The sequence below is a fragment of the Dasypus novemcinctus genome, chromosome 15, assembly GCF_030445035.2.
Source record: "Dasypus novemcinctus isolate mDasNov1 chromosome 15, mDasNov1.1.hap2, whole genome shotgun sequence".
NCBI lineage: Eukaryota > Metazoa > Chordata > Mammalia > Cingulata > Dasypodidae > Dasypus > Dasypus novemcinctus.
Genome location: NC_080687.1, coordinates 79611235 through 79635386, shown reverse-complemented (window position 1 = coordinate 79635386; position 24152 = coordinate 79611235). Strand labels below are relative to the sequence as shown.

General features: G+C 37.1%; 1 protein-coding gene across 1 annotated transcript in view; it reads right to left on the bottom strand.

Moving 5' to 3' along the window:
* Positions 1-23685, bottom strand: part of DIAPH3 (diaphanous related formin 3) — a 564743-nt gene extending 541058 nt beyond the window's left edge. The window contains exon 1 of the mRNA XM_058276598.1: positions 23383-23685. Within this exon, the coding sequence (XP_058132581.1) occupies positions 23383-23562 (180 nt within the window). The 5' untranslated portion in view covers positions 23563-23685. The remainder of the gene's footprint in view (positions 1-23382) is intronic.
* Between the last annotated feature and the right edge of the window lie 467 nt (positions 23686-24152).

Here is a 24152-nt window from a genome sequence, read left to right as displayed (position 1 = left end):
GTGGTGGGAATGGCTGTGTGCAGCTCCCTTCCTCTAACTGCCAGCTGTCTGTGGGCTTTCCTGTCAAAATGATGTGGGCTATGGGTGGAAGGCTCTTTGTCTCTTCAGAGATAACTAAGTTGTTTGACTTGTGGGTGTGAAACGGTAAGAGGCTGCAGTCCTACTCTTAGGGACCAGCAGGCTCCAGTCCCAGGAAATGTTTAACAAAGCAAGGGCTATAAACTTTAAGTATTTAGGGGAAATGCAAAAACCAAGGCTTATCTAAAATGTCTGGAGTCCTTGCTAAAAGCTTACCTAAGATGTGAAAGAGATATATGCTAATTGAAGCCTATTGAGAACTGAAACAAAGGGACCATTTGGCCTTTCCTCTCTGTATAAAAGACGTTTGAAAATCTTGTTCTGGGCTCGGGATTCAAACAGAAAGCTCCCAAGTCCGGCCGGCCGTCAATAAACCATTTTTCCTTCTCAAAATCATTCCTGAGTCCTGGCCTCTCTATACTCAAATAATTGAACTTCTCTTAAATTCCACAACAAAAAGACGTTTCCAGACCTATTGCATTTGGCTAACCACATCTCAATCGTGTCAGTTATTCTCCAACCAGAGGTACCCCCCAGTCACAACCCATATCACACCTGAAAGGGGTCATTTCAAGTTCCTGTGACAAGAAAAGAGGAATATAGCCAACTTTTGACACAACGTCATGTCAAGTGGCCTAATGCTTAAAAAGTTAGGCCTAAGAAATAAAGTATAAAGCTATTTAGAATAGTATGCCTCAAGTAAAGAGAAAACATCTACTTACACAAATGAAATAGTCCCAAATACCAGTTTGAGGTGCCTGAGGAAAAGGCCATAAAAGTGATGTCAAAAAAGTAAGAAGGCACAATGAAAAGAGACAAACGATTTTACGAGAAATGAGACCAGGATCCATGCCAGATTTATGAGCTAAAAGCTGCACAGAAGATATAGGAAGTAAAGTACAAGGTAGGAATTTAAGTTACAAATCCAGAAGATGTAAACATTTTTATATACCATTTAAAGGCCTAAAATTGAGCGGTCTTTTAAATTAGAGTTGGACTCACAACTTTCAGAAAAAAGTGTAATCACACTTGTATAAAAATAAGACATGCAAATACTCACTTTTTTGTCATAATTTTTTTTATATTCTTAAGCCATCTCATTGAGGGTCTCACTTTTAAAAGGATTAACCATTTTGTTAAATGCTTGACCTGTCTTTTTAATAATGATATAGTCACATATATTACCCCACATACAATATATATTTTGATACATAATCTTTCTCACACACACACACACAAATGTGGTGATCACAACAAAATTATAGTGCTGGAACAGCTTACCTGGAGAAATAAGATAACTCAAGGGCATGTAGGTGTGGGAAGTATAACAGATCTGAGAGAAAAGCAAGAATCTAAGGTCAAATTCATTATTCCTACTCTTCCTTAAAACACCTATTGATTCTCCCCACCAGGAAGAGAAGTTAGCAGGGCAGGAAATGACAGCAAATTCAAGGGCCTATGTCAGGACCAGAGATATTAACAGAGTAAGGGCTGGAAAACTGATCTATGAATTTTGTTTCTATATCAAAAGAATAAAGTCAGAATATGTCCCATTTAAAAATTTAGCTTTCAGAAGAATAGAGATTACATAGCTATTTATATTTACAAATATGCAATCCTAAAGCAACCATTAAAAACCTGTTAATTTAAATAGATCTAAGCACTAGTAATTTTCTCTAAAAACTGAAATTTCCAATCATAGTCTACTTCAGGCATGACTTAATGAAAACCAAAATAAACACTAAGTACTTAGTGGGAAAATCTAAAGGCTGGTACCCTTTTTAGAATGTTTGAAGGTTAATACTAAGTTTATCATGAAAAAGTTTATATTATGTCCAGGTCCTATCTGTTTAGATTTTACTTTCAAGAAAGAGCACTATCCACTAAATTGAAATTGCTGCCTGAAAAAAAAAAAGAGACTCCTCAGGTATCAAGGCAGCAGGTTTGAACCTTTATAGATACACAATTACAGGGAAAATAATTTTTAAAAAGAGAAAATTATCACTATACAAAAATAATGCTTTTATACTGGTACTTGAGGTACTGTTAAAATGTCTGGTTAACTAACAGATTTAACAAATGTAGAAGTACCTCTCTTTTATAGCCACCAGAAATATTCTTTATTACCTTCTGTTTGAGGAAAAGAGGAATTGCACACATCAATCCAGTTCATGAGTAACATTTGCTGACATTCATTCCAAGAAATAGAAACATAAAATTGACTATTAAATGAAAGTAAATAAAAACATCTTTAAAAATAATCAGAGGGAAGCCAAGTTATGTACTGTGTTGATAATGGCGGAGTATGGAAAAAGTGTGCCAAATATATGCTATGGATGTAATAGTCTGATGAAATTATCTCATAATCTGTAATAAATGTTCCACCACAGTGCGATGTGTTGATAGAGTTGTGTTGTACTATTGTGCACAATTTTTTTGTAAATTTACAACTTCTGACATAAAAATATATTTTAAAAATAATAAGAGGGTGGGTTGGGAGAAAATTACACCAAATGTAAGATAAGGACTATAGTTAGTAGTAAGATTTTGACAATATTCTTTTATCATTTGTAACAAATGTCCCACAACAATGCAAGGTGTTGGTAGTGGGTTTATGTATGGGACCCTTGTATGATGTTATACGTGTTTACTTTATAAGTTCACAACTTTTACTATTGCTTATCTATGTTTATATATAAATGATATGAAAATAATAAAAATAGTAATAGTAATAATAGCTTGGGGGAAAAATACACCATACATAAGATACTTTGGTTGGTAATAATATTTTGAGGATGCTCTTTAATCATTAGTTAAAAATGTTTCACTACAATGCAAGGTATTGTTTGTAGGGTAAGATACGATGTTTTGTGTTATATATGTTTGTTTTGTAAGTTCACAACTATTACGATACACTTATCAATTGTTTCTGTATGTGTGATATACTTCAATAAATTTTTTAAAAATGGGAAAAAAAAAATCAGGGGGAGTAGATGTGGCTCAAGCAGTTGAGTGCCTAATTCCCACATGGGAGGTCTCAGGTTCGATTCCCATTGCCTCCTAAAAAGAAAAAAGAAAAAAAAAAAAAACAAGTGAACAAATGAAAAAACCAACTCAGGGAAGCCCATACAGCTCAGTGGTCAAGTGCCAGCTTCCCACATATGAGGTCCCGGGTCCAATCCCCTGCCCTGGTACCTCAAAATTTTTAAAAATCTGATAGCAACTTTTTTCTAAGATTATGTTTGGGGAAAAAAAGCAAAAAAAGGGGGAAAAAAGGCATATAGTTTTAAACATATCAAAACATTTACACCTAAATGTGACTTTTGGTTTTATTACCTGGTCTGACTCTAAATGTGTAATTAATGCTTCAGAGAGAATAAAACTATGATAATATCAAGATATTAACATTTCTGTACAAAGGACCAACAGTAATTGGCTAAGCTGTGGTATTAAAGTCCATTTGGGGTTCTTTTCCTAAGATTACCTGTCATATACTAAGCCAGTTTCTTCCTACCTACTGTGGTCCTATGTTTCTCAACATGATAATTCTACTTGCTCTCTAAAAAAGTAAGGAGACCCAAATAAATATGGGTAACAATATTTTCTGTTAATGATAGTTCATATGATGTATGGACAAGAGTATCACTCTGGGATTGAAAGAGAAAAAAGTCTTTATAGGTTTTTTCCTCAAAAGAACACAGGATCAAAAAATAAAAAAAGGTAGAAACACTGAACATAGGTCTCTATGTTCCCATTTAAGCAATGCATCAAAACTTTTATTGAAGACAGCATATGCTTTCAAAAAATAGATCTAGAGCTTTCTGAGCACAGTGCCAAAGGCTGTGAATATCAAGAGGTCCGAAGAAACAGTCCCTCCACCACCCAACTTTGTCCACAAGCAGGTAACAAAGAACAGATAAATTATATAATAATACAAAGTAACACACAAACCCCTGAAGTCCAGAAGCAATGAAAAAGATTCCAAGCTGTAGCCTAAGACTTCAGCAAATTTTACGTTCTCTTTCATTGCTTGGTACATTTGAACTAGCTGGTCAGTGGGGCGAAGGATCTGTTCACCAATGTTATTAGGTACATCACAGCCACCACCAGGTGTCAAGCCAGCTGGTTTGAACCAATTTATCATTTCATTGGAGCCAAATGTACAGTAATTTTTAAAAATAATTTTTGGCTATTACAGTCTAAGCCCTTTAAATTTACATTATTTAACCGGGTCACTATGAGGAATTACCAACAAAAGGAAACCTGTAAGATTAAAGCCTCCTAATGTATTTGTCTCAGACCCAATTTTCATAGATTAGACTCTCGACCACCTGGTTTTCAGCTTTTTATTGTGCACAAGAATCAGGCAAAATTTTTATTTGAAACAGTAGATTACAGGTCCTCAGCCTCCCAAGATGCTGATTCTGTATGTCTGAGGTGGGGGTTAGGGACCAGCTTGGTTAAAGGGCCTCTCTGTGATGCAGCCACTGCTACCCAGGATCATATAAGATACTCTGCTCCACACACCAAAGTCAGTGCTAAACATTCCCTCAGCCTTCACCCCTATGAATTTCTCAACACATAATTTACTTGGAAAAAAAACAAACAGATGTCTCTGAAACAAACTCAATGAAAGGTACAGATAAGAAGTACAAGAGGATTTCAAAGAAGTGAGAGCCAGGGGGCTGTTACACCATTACACCTGGGATAGCTTTACATGCTATCAAAGAAGTAACAGGTACCAATTAGTACTATTTTAAGAGAATTCATCAACCTCTGGCATGTAGGATAAATTGTCAATTTCATCATTATTCAAAAACTTAGTCGATCTCTAAGAATATATATATTACCTAAAGTATCCAAGATTTTTGTTATATTTAACTATGACATGACCCTATTAGCCCAAATGACAAGTTACTGACTAAACATCATAGTTACACCTCATGGGGAAAAAAGTAAGTATAAGTTTTCTCCTTGTCATAATCTATGATTAACAATCCAATATGAAAATATTACTTACATTGTTTTAAAACCCCGATTATTCCTTTCTACTAGTGAACTTATGAGTATGTTCTTTAACCTAATCATACTTCTGGTCTACACACCTGTGTTTATTTTAATTTCCACACCAACTACAGAAATGTGGGAAAATAAGGTAATATTACTACTAACCATGACACTAAACACACCTGAAGAATTGAATGGCCAACTCCCTGACAACTACACAACACATCTATGTATGAAAATACCATTCTTCAAGGGCTCCAGATTTAATGAAATCTTAAAAGGTTCCAAAAATAACAATGAAGCTTTCATGGGACTGATGACAAGAGTAGAGGTAGAGGTGACTTTGATACTGTAAGGATAGCTTTTAACTTGACTGGCTCTTATCATGGTGATTTTTTTAATCTGAGATGGAGAAAAGTAAGGAACAGGTGAGAATTAGTCTGCCTCTTTTAGTCTGTTCATTTATTCAAAACCCTAATCTTGCCTACTTCAAAAATATAAACATTCTGTCCATTATCCATTTTCCAAGGCTTCTCTACTCTCACCCACCCCAAAATCCAGAAATTTTTATGAGAAAAAAAGAACACTTTCAAAAGGCTGTAATATACCTGCTAGGAAACAACCTCCTCTTCTCTAGAAAAGTCAATTGTCAAACTGTTGCTTGGAATTCTCACCTAGATTACAATTACAGTGGTCGGGCACCTAAGAAGTCATTTTTTATTATAACATAATTCCAGGATTCTTTTTCTATAAAAGCATGCAACATTGAGGTAGAATTAAAGGGAAAATATAATAGCTGATTCTAGTAACATAGTTTAATACCTATTTTAAGAAGTTTTCTTCAGCTGTTCCAGGCCTTTTCCCTAAACGAATACACCAAGATTCTCTTCTGCAATTTGTCTAGAGAAGAGCAATTCAAATCTTCACACCACTTTACAAGTAGCTTTGGCTCTGGCCACAAGAATTCAAGACCTTATCGTTGTTTGGAAAAGGCTGAGAAGCAATTAAAACATTTGCTCCAGAGAGATTTAAACAGGTACCAGAGCTCCCACAACACCCTGAAGTTTACCCAAACCACTAGACACTTTTGAGAGTGTATCAGCCTTCTATGTATCTTGTCAATAACACAAATTTAGACTGGATATCCCTTAAGCTAATATAACATCACATATCATTTTACATATATTTGAAGCGAATTTTATTTGTTTACAGTCTAGCATCACCATAAGGGAAGGAAATTTGGTTAGACCTTTTTAGAAAACAATTTGGTAAAAGAAATCCTATGTTTATACTCATTAAACAGTACTTAGAATTAAGTAGTAATTCTACTTCTAGAATCTAAGGAAATAAGAATACAGTCAAAGGTTTATCTGTGCCACTACGGGGTTATTTTAAATAGCTAGAATTGTAATCAACCTAAAATTTCCAAAACATTGTAAAAATTAAATAAATTACTGTTCTGCCATATGGATTATAATAACATAAGAAAGGGTTTACCATTCAAAGTTGCAAAAAAAAAACGATTTTAAATTGCAAAGCAGAATGGGTGTAGCTCAGTGGCTGAGCACCTGCTTCACATGTATGGTCCTGGGTTTAATCTCCAGTACCACAAAAAAAAAAAAAATTGCATAGACAATATAACTCCAACTTCATTAATACACACACATTTATAGAAAAAACAAGACAGGGACCATTGTGGGAGTGGGTACAATTTTTTACAAACTTTTCTATTTTTTCCAATTGTCTGTAATGAGCATATTTAATTTCATAATGAGAAAAGTTTTTTACAAAGTTACCATAGATAATACTTTTCACCCCAAGCAGAAATATAGATTAGTTCCTTTTCAAATAAATATGTATGCATTAGCCAATTTTTAAAAAAAGAAAATCTGAAAATCAAACAAATACTGTGAGTGTAGACTTTTTAATAGACTGGACTTTTTTTTTATATTTTCAAGTATGTCAGAATATATTAAGCACATTATTCATTTGTATTCTAATCACATATATAAATTAACCAATCTCAAAAAGCTCCTTGGTTTTTTGAGTTATTGATGTTGTCACCTGCTAGAGACTTAATTCCAAGAAAAATATACGAATAACTACATTACAAGCACAAATCCTTTTGACACAAATTCAATTTTTGTGGCAACAAAAATATATTGACTTAGCTTTATTTTTCTACTTTATGACACTTATTAATGGCAGAGATAAAAGAAATCTATCATTTTTCTTTATTGTAAATGTAAAGATAACATAACATCTTGAGAAAGTGAAGGTAAATGCCACTCTCTTGATAATCCCGTAACATAAATGAGGACTTGATAACAAAATATCAGAAATAGAACATGAGAGTAATCCTAATTTTCCTAATACAAAACATAATTAGGCTGCCACCATGTGCAAGACACCACATTAAAAACGAAAAAGACCCAGTTCCTGCCCTTAAAAGCATACAACCAAAATAATGGCAAGACAAGTAAGCAAATAACCAAAATGAAGGACTATGGGGTAACACCATGATGGCAGGGTCTCTACTTACTAATTATATTTGTGTAAATACTAATTTACATTATAGTAATGGTCTAAGACTAAAGTCAAATAATATTTTAACCATGAATTAGGAAAAACTTGAAATGTAGAATTTGATATTCTTACAGAATGAGAAGTTCCTAATAGGCTCAATCATTTCATTCATCATTTATCATATATTTATTGTACATCTACTATCTTCTTGACAAGGGCTATGTTAGTGAATAAAACAAAAGCCTAAAGAACATACTTCCTATTGCGGAAAAAGACAATAAAAAATATGTAAATTAAACAGGGTGTTAGAAGATGATGAATGCTCTAAGAAAAAATGAACAGTCATGCAGAGCAAGGGGGGACCTGGAATGCATTGCAGGAGATTTGAAAGTTGCAGGGTTTTTTTGTTTTTGTTTTTTTTTTCTTCTTATTTCTTCCCCCTGTTGTCTGCTCTCTGTGTCCATTCACTCTGTGTTCTTCTATGTCTGTTGTATTCTCATTAGGCAGCTCCAGGAACCCATCCTGGGGCCTTTCAGAGTGGAAGAGAGGTGATCATTCTCTTGCTCCACCTCAGCTCCCTAGTTCACTGCGTCCCATATTGTCTCTTTCTGTGTCTCTTTTTTGTTGCATCATCTTGCTGCATCAGCTCTCCGTGAATGCAGCACCACTCCTAGGCGGGCTGCTTTTATCCTGTGCAGTGCTACACACCATTGCATGGGAGCCACTCCTTGCTCAGGGTTACCCCTGTCCAGGGTGACACTCCCTGCATGTGGCACTCCACATGGGCCAGCTCACCAAATGGGCCAGGAGGACTTTGGTATCGAACCCAGGACCCCCTATATGGTAGGCAGACGCTCTATCTATTGAGCCACATCCGCTTCCCAGTTGCAATTTTAAAAATGGGGAATTGGAGTAAATATAAGTTTCAATGAGAAACTGGCTTTTGAGCATAGAGTTAAGAGTGGGTACTTAATGTGCTTGATACCCATGAGATACCCCAGGACATTCTTACCATTCGCTTTTTCGAGCTTAAAGTAGTAACAACAACACTGGCTACAAAGCCATACTTTAAAAATTCAGGTGAGTGTAAGGAGTTGGGAGAACAGGTATGATTTCTGTAAAATGACCAGAATGTATGGTTTACTAGAGGTTTTTCACCTTGGTTTTTAAAGTTACTCTTTCCAAGTATCTATTAGAAATGTAATGAATATTTTAATTCACATTTACAGATTTTTATAAGCTTTAGTGTAAACCACAAGCTTTATAAATCATGCTCTTACAATAAAACTAAAGCATAAGGCGCAAAAATATCCACATTCCAACATGTCACTCAAAAAATAAAGAAAGCCTCAAGTCAGAAATTAACTATACCACAGTAACTACTTAAAGAAATTCATTTTTAAATTAGATTATATTTGAACCTTTTATTAAATAAAAGTTACCACTGTTCTCTTGCATAATTTGATTACTACTTTTTATCACTACCTCTGAATTGTTTTATCATTTAAAACAAATCAGAGAGAGAATTGCATATTATGAAATTAACATCTGAAAAAGGGAGAAAACAAACACAATTTTAGCTCTTGCAGGCAGTCTGAGTACTATGCATATGTGGGTTATAGTTAACATTTCTTTTAGAAATATTAACCAAGCTGGATATATTTATTCAGAATTTAGGCAAGTCACCATACTAGGCACTGGATTACAAAGATCAATAAAATATGGCACCTTCCCTGAGGGAGTTTACAATCCAGTAGGTTCTACTACAGAAAAATAAATAGCTTGGGTAACTGATTTTTCCATTTTTGGTGATTAAAAAAAATAACACAACATTAGTAACTTTACCACCTGGGATATACATATGGAAATAAATGGTTCCTCACCTTAATACTTTCTTTTGCACTTTTCATCAAAAGAATTGGGGGAATAGAAATAAATGAATGAGATTAAATACAAAGCAGCCTAATACTGAAGCATGCTTGTACTGTCACAGGACATAGTGAAAGTCCAACATATAACATTCTAGGACATAAATTAGTTTATGAGCACACCAATTTCTGTAGTCAAGCTCCAAACTCAAGCAACTGCTGCCGAACAGCCCTTGGCAATCTTCCAACAATGCCAAAAGGAGATTACAGCAATGACTCCAGCAATAACCCATGCACGTTTGCATAGGGCTTTTAAAAACAAAGTAGTTTTATGTCAATTATCACACCATTCAAGAGCACTAATAAAACTAGTCAACAAAGACCATAGGGAAGTCAGCATTTGACAGCTTGGAAAGGCACCCAATGATCTTAAGAACGTGGTGCAAATTATTAAGAACTACAGACCTTGAGAGGATATGAGACTAATTCTCCCATATCTGTTTTTCTCATCACTGATGCTGTTTTCCTGTACACCTATCACTGAGGGTAGTTAAAGAAGCTATGTCTTTTGTCCATTAGCCCAGAAAATTCAAAAAATCATTGGAAAGTATTGCCATTTTTGGACGATTGAGGAGCTAGATCCTTAAGTATAGGAGACTGGGTGAAAAATGTGAATTCGTTCAACAGCTTGCTTGGCACCTATTGAGAATTTGAGATTCAAATAACGAAAAGTTCCTCCTACACTTGACCATCTAGCAAGCCTCACAGAATTTCACTCTCTAAAGGTAGAGTAAGATGAATGTGACAAAAGAACTTGGTCTAAAATGCGGTGGAGAGCAGGCATCTCAGGAGGGCTACTTAAGGGGCCAGGGGAAATCCCAGGTTCTAGATTCACTTCAAGTATTGCAAAGGGGGCACTGAAATGGACCAAACAAATAATGGAGGGAAATTCCAGGCAGAAGGTTTAGTTTATAAAAATACATTGCAATCAATAGTTTAACAAATGTTTCACAACAATGCAAAGTGTTGGTGGAGGGGTGTTGTATGAGACCCCTGTATGACGATATATATTTTTATTTTGTAATTTCATGATCTTTACTGTCACTTATTGTTTATGCATGTTCATGTATGAATGATATATATCAATAAAAAACATTTAAAAAATAATTTTTTTAAATGGTGGTAAAAAAAATGCATTGCAATCATTTAGGGATCTGCAAGGAATTTATATGGCAGATGGGGTTAGAAATGTGGACAAGATCATAAAAGGACTATTTCTCATGCTAAAGAGCTTGACCTTTACACTGCGGATGACAGAGGGGAGAAACTAAAGGATTTTAAGCAGATTCCATAATCACATTTGTGCTCCCAAAAACTGTTGTAGCAGTGATGCGGTAGATGTAATGGAGTAGGGCAGTCAAGACAAGAGCCAAGGAAATCAAGTAGCCAAGAACGGTACTGCAATAATCCAGCAGAGAAAAACAAGTCTTACCTGGGTCAGGGACAATAAGGCTGGGAAGTACTCTAAAAAGTACTTAGGGGATAAAATTAAGGTAACTGGATAACCAAATATATGTGGAAGTTAAAAATCAAGAATTCAAGAATATTTCCAAGTATAGAATGATGCCATTTACCCAGAGAATAAAGAAAAAAGAGGTTTGTGCAGGAAGGAGATATGAGCTCAAATTAAGATTTCGTATTTGAGATATCTGGGCCATCCACTGAAAATAGGAAGTTGACTGTTTTGAACAGCTCAGAGGAGGATCCCAAATAAAAAGAGTTTAAGGAGTCATCAGCTTCTAGATCTAAGCTGTCAAATATGGTAGCAACTAGTCACACGTGGCCATTTAAATGTAATTTAATGAAAACAAAATAAAATTTAAAATTCAGTTCCTTGGTAGCACTAGCCATATTTCAAGTGCCTAAAAGCCATAGCAGCAGAGAACATTTCCCTATCACAGAAAGTTTTACTGGACAGCACTGATCTAGGTGGATGATCTAGAAATTGATGAGCTCATGGTCAAAAGAGTTATGAAATAAAATGAAAAGAATATCAAAGAGATAATAAAAGGCACACTAATCAGAAAGACTAGAAAGAAGGATGGGCTACAATCAGAAGAGAAGTACATCATATAGTTTATGGCAAAAGGTTTCAGAAATGAGAGGCCAGTGCTAATACTTTGAAGAAGTCAAGTAAGATGAAACTTGAAAATCAGTCACTGGATCTGCAACTGGTGGTGTGCTAAAACAATTTCAGTGAAATGACAGAAGCAAAGGAAAGGCTGAGGATCTAATGGGCAGTTGGCTCAACACCTCCTTTATGAGCCCACCCTACCATTTATTGATGATGTCATAATCATAACAGCTGCAAGTGAAGCGCTATTTAGCGTTTATTATGTGTTAGCCACTACAGTCCTCATTTTATAAACGAGGGGGGAAAAAAGAGCAATTCTCCAATGTCATACAGCTATCAAATAGCAGAGCAGAGCCAAGATTTAAATCTAGGTTAACTCCAGAGCCTGAATTCTTAAAGATTACACAACATGGACTTCCAAGTAACACTACAGCACACTTTCAATACTAGACTGACTGTGAGCATCTTGCAGTCAAGGATCAGATTGTATCCACTTGTGCTATTAAAGGCATTCAAATATTTACTGAATAAACAAAAACAACTAAGTCAAGAAATGTGACTGTAAGGGAAGGAAGCAGAGTGTGATGTGTAGCGGGTGCAAAGGATCAAGGGAAAGTTGGATAGTGGGTTATTTGATTTTGTTTCTGTACTTCTTTTATAATAGGAGAGATTTGAGCATTCTTATAGGATAAAACCCATAGAGTGAAACATCCCTGATGGAATGGGGTTGGGTCAAGACCAGTGGTAAAGGAATTAACCTTGAGCAGAAAAACAGACAGTTCTGTGAACATTGGAGGAGAAAAGATGAAGAATGGTTGCAGATAAAGATTACAGCTCCAATAGCAGGAAATTGAGCAAGTTCAAGCAAAATGGCTTTATTTTCTCTCTGAAGAAGGTATCAGGGTGAGTGCTCAGAGGTAGGGGCAACTATCTCTAAGATGTATTGAGTGAATGCTGCAGTGGGTTCCCTTGCGGGTAAAAACAGAATATCATTAAACGACACAAAAGAAAATGATAAGCCCTGTTGCCTCTGTAGGGAAGAACCTGAACTCCTGGGCGCAGAGGGCAGCCAGCCATAGTGAATTTCACTTTATAGTCTTATACTGTTGGACTTCTTTTTACCAGGTGCATATATTATTTTTCAGTTTAAAAAACTGTTTACAACAAAAAGGAATTATGCCACAGAGGAGGTAAAGAGAGTGATAAAGGGTTAGTATATATGTAGAGAGACATGAGAAAAGAAATGACTAAGAGACAGGTTGAAAGCCATGTTTTTATCCAGGCTTACCTATTCCCATCTGTGGCACCTCAGGAAAGCTACCCAACCTCTCTCTCTGCCCCAGTTCCACCATATGCAAAACAAGAGTTATGATAGTACCTACTTCAAAGCATTGTGTGAGAAGTGGTTCCACACTCTTAAGAGCTAAATAAATGAACTCATGTGATAATGATTATCTTCTAGCAGCTTTGAGGACGTAGCTAATCTTTGCTTGCCAATAGACATCAGTTCATATAGATGGGAAGGGTTTCTAATGAGAAGGCTGTCAGGTTGCTCCAGTCTTGGAGATTTGAGGTAACTAGATAAAGGACAGAGGTTCTATTTATTTATATTCTATTTTATGTGAGTTTTGAGGAGGGAAGAAGTTCAAAGGCATCCTGTTGGAAGGGAGGGCAAAGGTTTACTTTTGTGGCTGTGGGTTTGGTATGGAATAAATATTGTCAGGAGAAAGAGAGGCAAAATCAAGGGACTAGAAGTCTGAAAGGAGGGGAGCATGTACCAGGGCCAAACCTCCAGTACATGCCCTGCTCTAATAAAGGCAGGGTCGCTGGACACAATGGGGGTGTGTCCCATGGAAAAGACAGAATGAGGCAGGAGGAGAAAGGTCAAAATGCAGTCAATAACTGAAATCCTGTCACATCTCCTTCAAGATGACCAGCCATAGAGAATTTAAAACTGTAACATGGGAGTCTCCCCTATTTTGAAGTCTGCAAAAGAATCAAAAGAATAAAACTAGTAATAGTAGTCATGTATGAAGTGCTAGACACTGGGCCTAGAACTACTGTAACATACATTTACTCTTCTAACCCTTACAACAATACTATGAATGTAGATGCTGTGATTATTTCATTTTGCAGATAGGAAAACTGAGGCACAGAGATTAATTAACCTGCCCAAGGACATAGAGCCAGCCATATTTGAATACAGCCTCAGCCCTTTTATCACAGTGGTAGAGATGAGGCTCCAAAGTCCCACTGCCCAGCCCCTGGAGGAGCATAAGTTTGGCAGGCTCTGCTCTCCATTGACATAGATATGTTTCTGGTTGTATTTACCTGCCCTTATCTACCACCACTGGAATCTTTTATAAAATGAAATGGATATTTAGGGTATATCGAATGCATTTAAATTTAAATCAATCATGAAAGGTTAATGAACTAGGAGTTATAAGGTTAGAACAATTTTGCATAGATTTTCAATTAGCCAAGCATTCAGATTTCTACTATAAGTGCACATCTGTAGCAAGCACCACAAAGAGAGAAAGTGACTTCCAAAAACACATGCATAAACTAAATGCAGTTTCAAGATAACATATCACTAAGATCAAAATAATAATCTCAGGGGAGAGGTTGAGTATAGTTCGAACAGTGGTTTAATTGGAGACCATCACCTTTGATGAAGAAATGAATTGTCACACCGAATGTCTAAATGCAGATTATGTGTATTCCTTTTCATATTCATTTCTCAAGCTGTGAAATTTTTATTCAAATATGAATTGTAATTGCCATTTTGAATTGAATTCTATCCAAGATTTTGATAAATAAAAAAGGGTTAACTCTATATAAAAGCCAATAATTAATGTCACCATTGCAAATCTTTTATTTAAAAACTGATCTTACAAAGATTCATTTTATGACTCCCCAATAAATAGCCCACCTTGGAAAAATGCAGCAATTAAAGGATAAACTCATGACATCCTGGAAATATACTTAATAAAATTAACCAAATAAATGCAGTAATAAGGATCTTAGAATTAAACTAATTCATGTATCTTATTAAGAGTTTCAAAAAATTCTAGACCATAATTCTAAAAGGCATGTACACTTCTTTTTTTACTTCTGGAAAGGCCTAGAATTAGCAGTAATTTCACTGGGGAGAACTCTGGCACTCTGAAAAGGTTCTTGGCTACCTCTAACCCATGAAGGTCTTACTTAGCACTAACTTCTTGAGTTTATCTACACCTCAGCACACATAAGGCCTTTATTACGTATTTGACACGTTAAATCCTAGTCCCCTTCCTTTCCAGTATTTAAGAGGTGCTATGATACTCAAAATGGAGAGATGAGAATGCTGAGTGTTAATTCTATTTGTGGATCTACTTTTCAAGAAAAGAGACAGGAACACTCAAAAAAAAATAGAACACCGATTGTTTTGGTTTACCAAAGCTGCTGCTGATGTAAAGCAGCAGAAATGTGTTGGTGTTTATAAAGGGGATTTATTTGGGGTATAATCTTAGTTTCTAGGCCATGAAAAGTCAGGCCATCATAAAAGGTGCTTTCTCTCCAAAGTCAGCTACTGTTGATCCTGCCATGTTGCCATGTGGTAAAGCAAGATGCCCACTAATCTCTGTCAAGTTTTCAGCCTTCCCCTCCAGGCTCTTGAACTTCCCCATAGGTCCAGCCTCATGGGGCTTTTTGTTTAAGCAATCTTTTCTTACATAGCAGGATCAGAAATGGTGGCTTCCTTTTCCTGTATCTCTCTGAGTAGTCTCTCTCTGTGTTTTCATTTATATCAGACCCAGAAAGGGGGCAGAGATTCAACCTGAGTAACACCTCCCTGGCGCAGTCCAATCAGAAGCCCTAAATCAATCTTAATAATTAACCTAATCAAAGTCCCCTCAACTGAATTTAATATAATCAAAGGGTACCACACAGAGAGGAAGAGATTAGTTTATAAACACAATCTTTCTCTTTTTGGTATTCATAAAATAATTTCAAACTGCCACACCAATCAATACTAAAATGAAGAGGGAAAAAAAATAATAATAAGCTATGTATGCCCTTAACTTAAGGAAATAAAAAATAAAGATTTCAGGGTGATATAGATATGGAGCAGGAAAATAGAATTTATGGTGTTTCATTTCATCACCTTGGTGAAGCCCTGATTCGGACATTTTCTCAGCCTCAAACTGTAAGCTAATAAAATCCCATAATGTAAGCCACCCCATTTTATGGTATCTGCTTTAAGGAGCCTAGGAAACCAAAACCACGCTTGCATTTGTGTTTACTACCAATATGGCACCAAGTGAAGCCAAACAACATCATAACAGAGGAAATCTTCACCCACTCCTCCACTTAAAAAGGATTTCTGTTCCAAAAGGCTAATCATAATTCCAAAATGATACTATTCTAGCAATCATGTACCCAGGGCTATGGAAAGTTAAATTTCAAAAGAAAATGAATATAGATGCTGGTGGTATTGGTTCTGATTCTTTCTGCTCTAACTGCTTCATTTAATTTATTAAAAATTATTTACATACAGCTCTTTTTTTACCATAAATAGATTTCTAACAGTTCACTACTCAACCCATAGTCAAAACCCTGTGAACCAAACAAAAATAAGTGGTGTCTGATGGCAGACTTCAGCCAACAGTGGTTGAGTCTTTGCATTCATCTATCTATGCTTACCTTCCTCAAGTTTCTGGGATCCCATTTCATTCAAGAATCAAGTTGACAGAAAGGAAAATATAAGCCATATACATATCTTTCCAGTCTTAAATCCAATAGAAGTGACTTAATTTCAGCAAAACATCATCATCAATCACATTACATTAATGTTGTTAATTTGAATTTTATTGGTTTTATAATTTTGTTTTGGATTTTATATGTAAATCTGTTTTAGTTTTATAGTTACAAAACAGTCATAACCATAAAGAGTTTATACTTAAGTTTCATATGTATATACATATAAGTAACATTATTTTCATTATCATTCTAGTCCATACTGGAATATCACAAAAATTCTTTGTTTCTATATTTGAGAATGTTTCCATTGTAAGTTTCTTTTCTGTAAGTTTCAACTGTGCTCATGTTTCACGATCCTCATTTCACAAATTAATACACTCCTCAAAAAGCTTCAGGACCTGACTCTAGTCATTCAGCCATCAGAATCCAGACTCTGCATCAATTTGAATGTCTCCTGGCATGCCAGTTAAGAAATGAGGATAGAATGGCTTTCCTTCACCACACCATGAGAAATAAAGCTCAGAACTAATTTTTCTTGTAACTTCAGAGATTTCTGTCATAACACCCTAGTCCAATGAAGATTTTCTTTCATAAAAATTATCCAAATATCCAATGTAATATCCCTAATATCATAAAATACAGGGGAAAACTGCACTACAACTACTACTAATAATAACAAAAACAACAATGATATAAATGGCAAATATATACATGAAGCTTACAATGAGCCAAGTCCATCACATATTAACTTTTAATCTCCACAACAACCCTATTTTATACGTGAGGAAACTGAGCATGGAAAGAGGGCCAAGTAATTTGCCCAAGTTCACACAGCTAATCTATGACATAGCTGGGATTCAAACCCAGGGAGTAGTACAAGTCATTGTTCATAAATGCCATTCATAATGTCTCTCTTACAGAAATGACAGAAAGGATGGCTGTGAGTTTTTTGAAGAATAAAAAATATTGCAAGCATTTCCAAATAATTTTCATTAACTAGTAATTTGAAAATTCCAGCACCAAAAACTTATTTACACTCTTATTAAATTCTCCCGTAAGTTAATAATGTCTATTTGATTCACTGCTTGAGAAAATTACTCCCAACAGTGAACTATTTCAATGCCACCCTGATGCTACTGAGAGAAAAAGTTACCTTTGTAGATCTTTTTCAAAGAAAGCCTATTCTTTGATCTTAATATCCTATGAAGTAAAAGGTTATGCTTAATCTATATTTTATAGATCGGAAAGTCAAATTAGTTTCTGGAATAAACAAGTAAGAGTGTGATGGTAAGCATATTCTTTAGCATTCATTTGATTCCTACTCTGGATGATACTATGTGCTGAGTTAAAGACAATTACATTAGTATAATGCATAGCAGTTTTTCTCTTGTATTATTCTGCAAGCATAAACAAGTTATACACATGTTAATTTACATTCTATATAAAAAGCCAATTTTAAATCCAATTTATAAGGCAATAAATATATAAAGATTCTAGGACACAGCAATAAAGTTATGCTATAAAGTAGAGTTAATTCAAGACAACAATAATAAAAGCATGACAAATTTTCGCATTCCACCAACTGCACAAAGGTGTTTCAGGTAACATCTGTTCAGAAGAAATTGCTACAAGATAGACTAGATGAGATTGTTGCACAATGTAATAAATGTATGTCAGTTTGCGTGCTTCATAATTAAAGACATGAGTCTTTAAAAAAGCAGTTAAGCCTTGCTCCAAATCTGAGATAAGCATCCCTACCTCCTCAAAGAAAAGATCCAGAGGGATCCAGAAGCAAGTAATAAATACCATATACTATCTATTTCCAGCAGTTAAATGAAGCCCCCCCAAAAAGCCACTTGACATGTATCTTTTGTTCCTTTTGATAAATCATATATTAACAAAAATTTTTGTTTTTCTCATAGGAGGGTAGAATGAAAAGAAAGTCTAGGAAGATTCAGAGCAATTTACTGAATAAAATGGTTCTACCTTCATAGGAAAGTTTCAATGTCTGATGTGTTAGGCAGAATTTTGACATGAATAAAACTCAGGTACCTAAAGCCTTAAACTAAAAACACTATCTCCAATTCTTGACAACTTAATTCTAGGACAACTGAAAGCATCAACGAAGCTAAGGACTCATGAAGGAATAAATTCAAAAAAGAGTATGCAGAAATCACTTCCATCTTTTCTCAGCTTCCTGGCAACTATGAAAATGATACAGCAGACCAAGATCAATGAAGGTTCTGCATGTTATTCCAGGAGGCCAAACCGTGGTTGCCTTTTAGCCTCCCTAAATTTCAAACCTTCGGAAATAAAATGATATAAGGGAGAGACGTAAATGAATTGATGGTTCTCCTAATACATACACTTAATAAACTGCTCACCAAACCTTTCAAATTGATCATCCCCATAGCTATTACTGGTTATATTATTTCCCCGTGGTGGCTGCAACAAAGTGACACAAACTTGGTAGATTAAAACAAAAGATATTTATTCTTTTACAGTTCTGGAGTCCAAAAGTTCAGTATCAGTTTCTCTAAGCAAAAACCAAGATGTCGGCAGGGCTATGCTCCCTGTGGAGGCTTTAGGGAGAATACGTTCCTTTTCTCTTCCAATTTCTGGTGGATGTGACCCTATACAACCAGTCTCTGCCCTCATGGTCACATTGCTTTCTCCGCTTCTATCAAATCTCCCTCTGCCTCATCTTGTAAGGATATATACATATACATGTTTAGTCCCCACCCTGATAATCCATCATAATCTCCCCATTTTTAAATCCTTAACTTAATCACATGTGCAAAATCTTCCAAGAATTAGGACACTGATATCTTTGGGGAGACCAGTATTCAGCCTACCATATATGCCTCCCAATAACACCAACACAATTGGGCAAGCATGTACTAACCTCATCTGGTGTACTCTGATTTCAATTATACTCAAGTTCCACTACAATAAAGACTCTCCAACCTGCCTATAATCACGAAATCACAAATTCTAGAGTCATTAAAAACATTGCTAATCATTGTTAGAGGTTCCTGGTTGAGAAAAGTCATAAAGCTTAAAATTCTCAATAGCCATGGGAGAATAATACAGATCTCTGGAACCAGCCTGCCTTGCTTCAAATTCCACCCTTAAAAACGAACTGATAGCCCTAAGGCAGTTTAGCTGCTGTACCTCAGTTTCCCCATCTGTAAAACAGTACCAATAATACAACTTACCTGGTAGGCTTGTTGTAAGGATTAAAGGAGTTGATATTTATACAGCACTTAGAATAGTGATTGGCTCTTGGTAAGCATTCATTAAAGTTAATTTATATTAACAATGTCTAAACACAGCAGACATACAGATATTAATGGTGGAAATTAGATCACAACCAAAACTGAGGGTGTAGCAATGACATAAAAATAATTAATCATCCTGACAGAAACCACAATATTACATGCAGTGTTTAAATTATTAGATGCATTAAAGCCTGTGAGAACTTTAAAAGCTATTCCTCCCTAAAAAAGAAGAGCTACTCCCCAACTTAGCCCATCTCATTTATAGGCCTCCTTTCAAATTACTGGCCCCCATTCTAGAATGTTCATTGACCACCACTGTGCATACTCTGTGTATAGCTAAGAACAGTGGGAAATAGGAATGAAGTGTCCAGGGTTATTTAAGAGGCTTTCACGATAAGCAAGGCAACTGCTTTGCTCCGTTTTTTGCTTTTTGGTGGGAAATGGGACTCAAGTCCAGGTACTGAGCGTGTGACCTGGGATAGATATCAAGTTTAATGATCCTATTGAATTCTACCTCCACAAAGTCTCCACTGGGACCTTGTAGCAGTTTGATGTGGTTTATGGATTCCAAGAATAGATAATGGATTATGGTTTGTAAACTGGTCTGTATCTGGGCATGATTAAATTATGATTAGGGCTTTGACTGGGCCATGTCAGTAGGCTTCCCAATCCTTGGTGGTGGGGCTCACAGGTAAAAGACATGGCAAAGGACAGAGCTGGAGTTTTGAGCTAGAGCCCGGGAAGTGAACAAACAGGAGAAGAACACAGAGTAATAGAGACGTCTCTCCATAGACAGGGCATAAACCCTGCTGGTCCTCAGGTGGCTTCGTGGAGAGAGGCAGAGCCTACAGAGCCTCAAAGTCTACAGATGACCTTGTGGAGAAAACAAAGGAGCTGAGCCAGGAGAGAAATGAACCCTGGGAAAAGAGGAACCCAGGAAGCCTGAACCATGGCAGACTTCGGCAGTTGTCTTGCTCTAAGACATGGCAAAAGACTTCAGTGAGGGAAGTAACTTATGCTTTATGGCCTGGTAACTGTAAGCTTCTACCCCAAATAACTACCCTTTATAAAAACCAACTGATTCCTGGTATTTTGCATCAGAACTCCTTTGGCTGACAGACCTCATATATGGGAAGCAGGTGCTCAGCCACTGAGCTACACCCGCTCTCCTATCTTACATTTAAAACAGATTCCTATTCCTACTGCTTTTACATACTTCTGAGGAAATAGTCTAAGTTACACATAAACTTTTATACACAATTCACAAGTGACTTAGGGCCCACAACTAAGCACACAATAGAAAACACGATTTTTTATCTGTTTATTCAGGGCTCTAAATAAAACAAGATGTCAGTGGCTATCAGAGCTCCTACTTTCTTAAACTAAGATAGGAGCAAGTGGCAAATTTACCCTCAGTTCTATTACCAGCTTGCAGTTGTAGAGAGCAAAACATCAAACACCAAAAATATCCTTATTTCTGTCATGTCACCAACCTATATTACTTGTTCCAGTTAAAAGCAACTGCCCTGGTTCAGATAAATAACCAGGTGACCTGAGAGATTCAGACTAACATCACTTCATCCCAAATCAAGAAAAAGGACCTGACTTGACATCCAGCAATATAGCAGCCTGAGCTATACAACCATCACTTTTTGAGGCATTGCTGAACTCTCCCTCCAGATAAATATAAAAGTTACAGGGGTAGGTCTGAGAGCAGTAGGCAGACTGACAAGAGCTGAGCCTGGATCTCCAGCCCCCCTTAAGAATCCCAGCTCAATAGGAAGGTGGCCCAAATCAGGGGCACTCCCAGGTTCCTGATAGAAACAGACTCAAATTATCTCTAAAGAAAAGCATCCCCAATTTAGGCCTCCAGGAATTCTACACGTTAATAACAAAGAGCTTACAAATACCCCTAAGCAAAGGAGGACAGAGCAAGCCAGCATGGTGCAAATCAATCTAAACAGTCCAAGACTGCAGATACTAGAATTGTCAAATAGAAACTAAGAACAGCCAGGTATGAAATGTTGGGGAAAAAAAGTAACTAGCACACGAAGGTAAGTTAGAAACAAGGACGATCAGGAATGATGAGGCAGACTTGAAAAAGAAACAAATGGAACTTACAGAAACGAAAACTGTAACTTCTAAATCAAATGCTCAGTGAACAAGTTAGATGGCAGATTAGACATAGCTGATAACAGAATCAGCAAATTGGAAGAAATATGTGAAGAAATTACCACATAAGCAAAAACATAAATTAAATTAGTTTCAGAAATAACCAAGAGCCCAAATTTCTTTCAAATTAACTATGAAATTATGGTTCAAATCAGACACCCACCCCCATCCCAATGCAACACTTGTATTTCAGATATGTTTATTAGTTTTAGAGGATGAAAGTATTGTCTCATCTATTATGGCATTTCGTCCTCACAATGACCCTTTTAATAAAAGTCATGCTGAGAAAGTCGATATGCCATATTATTTCACCAAAAAGGCAAAGAACAGTACTAAAATTGGAATCAACTGAATGAAATTCAATGAAACTCAGCCTAAATATTTATTTAGGTCCTGTTTCCATGGCTTCCTTGCAGAGAATGAGTAACAGCAAATCGCACATCCTGATTATATTTTCTACCACAGAAGTCAGAAATGGGATGCAATTTTTAACAGAGAAAACAGACTGTAAGAAGAGAAAGTCATTGCCCCAGTAGATTCTTCTTATTTGGACAGAATCTTTCATTGCCCCATTAACACTATCCCGTTTATTTTTCAGCTCTGTCAAGACAACATTCATCTGGTGCATATTTAATCCTCCTACTAAATAGCTGAAAACCTTGAAAAGTTCACCATTTCTATGGCCATCTTGATAATTAATCTAGTGTAATTAATCCATTCCTCACTTTCTGTATTCTAACACATCTTGTATATCTGCTCTCAGTTTCATCCCACGCCTATAATTTTTAAATAAAAGTTATACCAAGTGACTCACTCCTGACTTACAAACCTTTATTCCCTTATTTTGTGAATCATGGCTTACATTCTTCACAATGTTTACTTTTCCACATGGGGTACATGCTGTGCTGTAAAATTTCACCTATCACTAAAAGATGTTTTCCCATGCTAAGCAAAATGGAGATGTCAGCATTAAATTTTCAATTTTATGTTAAGTGTTAAAGTAACTAAGAAAAGCAACAGGAATAGTGGGTTTCAAATATTTAAACTTCATTCCAAACGAAACATTCTTTAGTAGTGAGCACATGGCCCGCCAAATTTTAAAACGAGCTATTTATTTCCACTATAAAGTAATATCTAGGTTAAAACGTTCTTCTTAGATTAAAACACTATGCAGAAAAAGAAATACCCTTGCCTAAAACTCACTTTTATCTCTCATACCCTTTTCCACTGGGGACGGGGGAGGAGGAGGAATTCGACTTTAAAAAATGCAATGTCCACCTAAGTGACGTCGGTCCACTTAATTGCTTCTTCACGTCATTCTTAAGAAATCTGGGTGGGGCAAGGTAAAATTCAGAGTATTTTGCACAACGTCCAAATAGAACTGGACCCCATGAGCAGTCAAAGACCGGACTGGCAGCTCTGGACACCAATCAAAATGAAACCCCCGAGGACCTGTGGGCCCACCTCGAATGCCAGCCCAGTCAGAGGTGAGTGAACGTGAAGAGCCCCGGACCTGAGGGGCAGACCCTAGGCAGAAAGGGAGCTGCCCCCACCCGGAGCTCCAGGCGACACTTACAAACTTGGGGCGTTTTTCCCCAGTTTCCTCGGGGCCGCCGGGCGGCGCAGCGTACTGGGGACCCTTCTTGCGCGGCATCTTGCTCTCGCGGCGGCTGCGGACCGAGGCGGAGGAGGGATAGGGGGCCCCCGCGGCGGGGCCATGCGCTGCGGCGTGCAGGCGCGGCCGGTGTCGTTCCATCCTTCCCCTCGGAACTCAGGGATCCGCGACAGTGTCCGCGCTTCGGGCCGCAGGCTAGCCCTCTGCTCTCCTCCGACCACACCGCCCGCGGGTCCCGGCCCAACTGCTGCCGCCCTGGCCGCCGCCAACACATCCGAAAACTCCCGCCACCGCGCACCCGCCCACGGGCCGGCCAATCCCGCGCCGCCGGGCCAATGACACGCCCAGGAGCCGCCCCTTCCGGGTTTCCCGAGATGTGATTGGCTGTACCGTTTGTCAATTTTACGCTGTCGTTCCTTAAAGGCGTCGCGGGGATTCCCTTAAGGGGAAGAGTGGGGTTTGGCGAAGCGCCGAGAAATCTGGAGAAAGTCACTTCCCAAGATTTAGCCGGTGTTTGGAAAACGGTTTTTTTCGTAAGGTCTGTGCCGCTCCAGAGCAGCTCTAGAATGTGAAATTGCCACATCCCGATTGGCCCCCGTGCTCTGGCTGCCTGAAAAAGCGGTTATAGGATCCTACTTGAAAGGGGTGGTCGGCGGGGGAGAGCGACCGAGCCCGGAGGCTTTCTCGACGTTATTTCCTGAGCGCCTGCTGACTGCCAAGCTTCGGGCCAC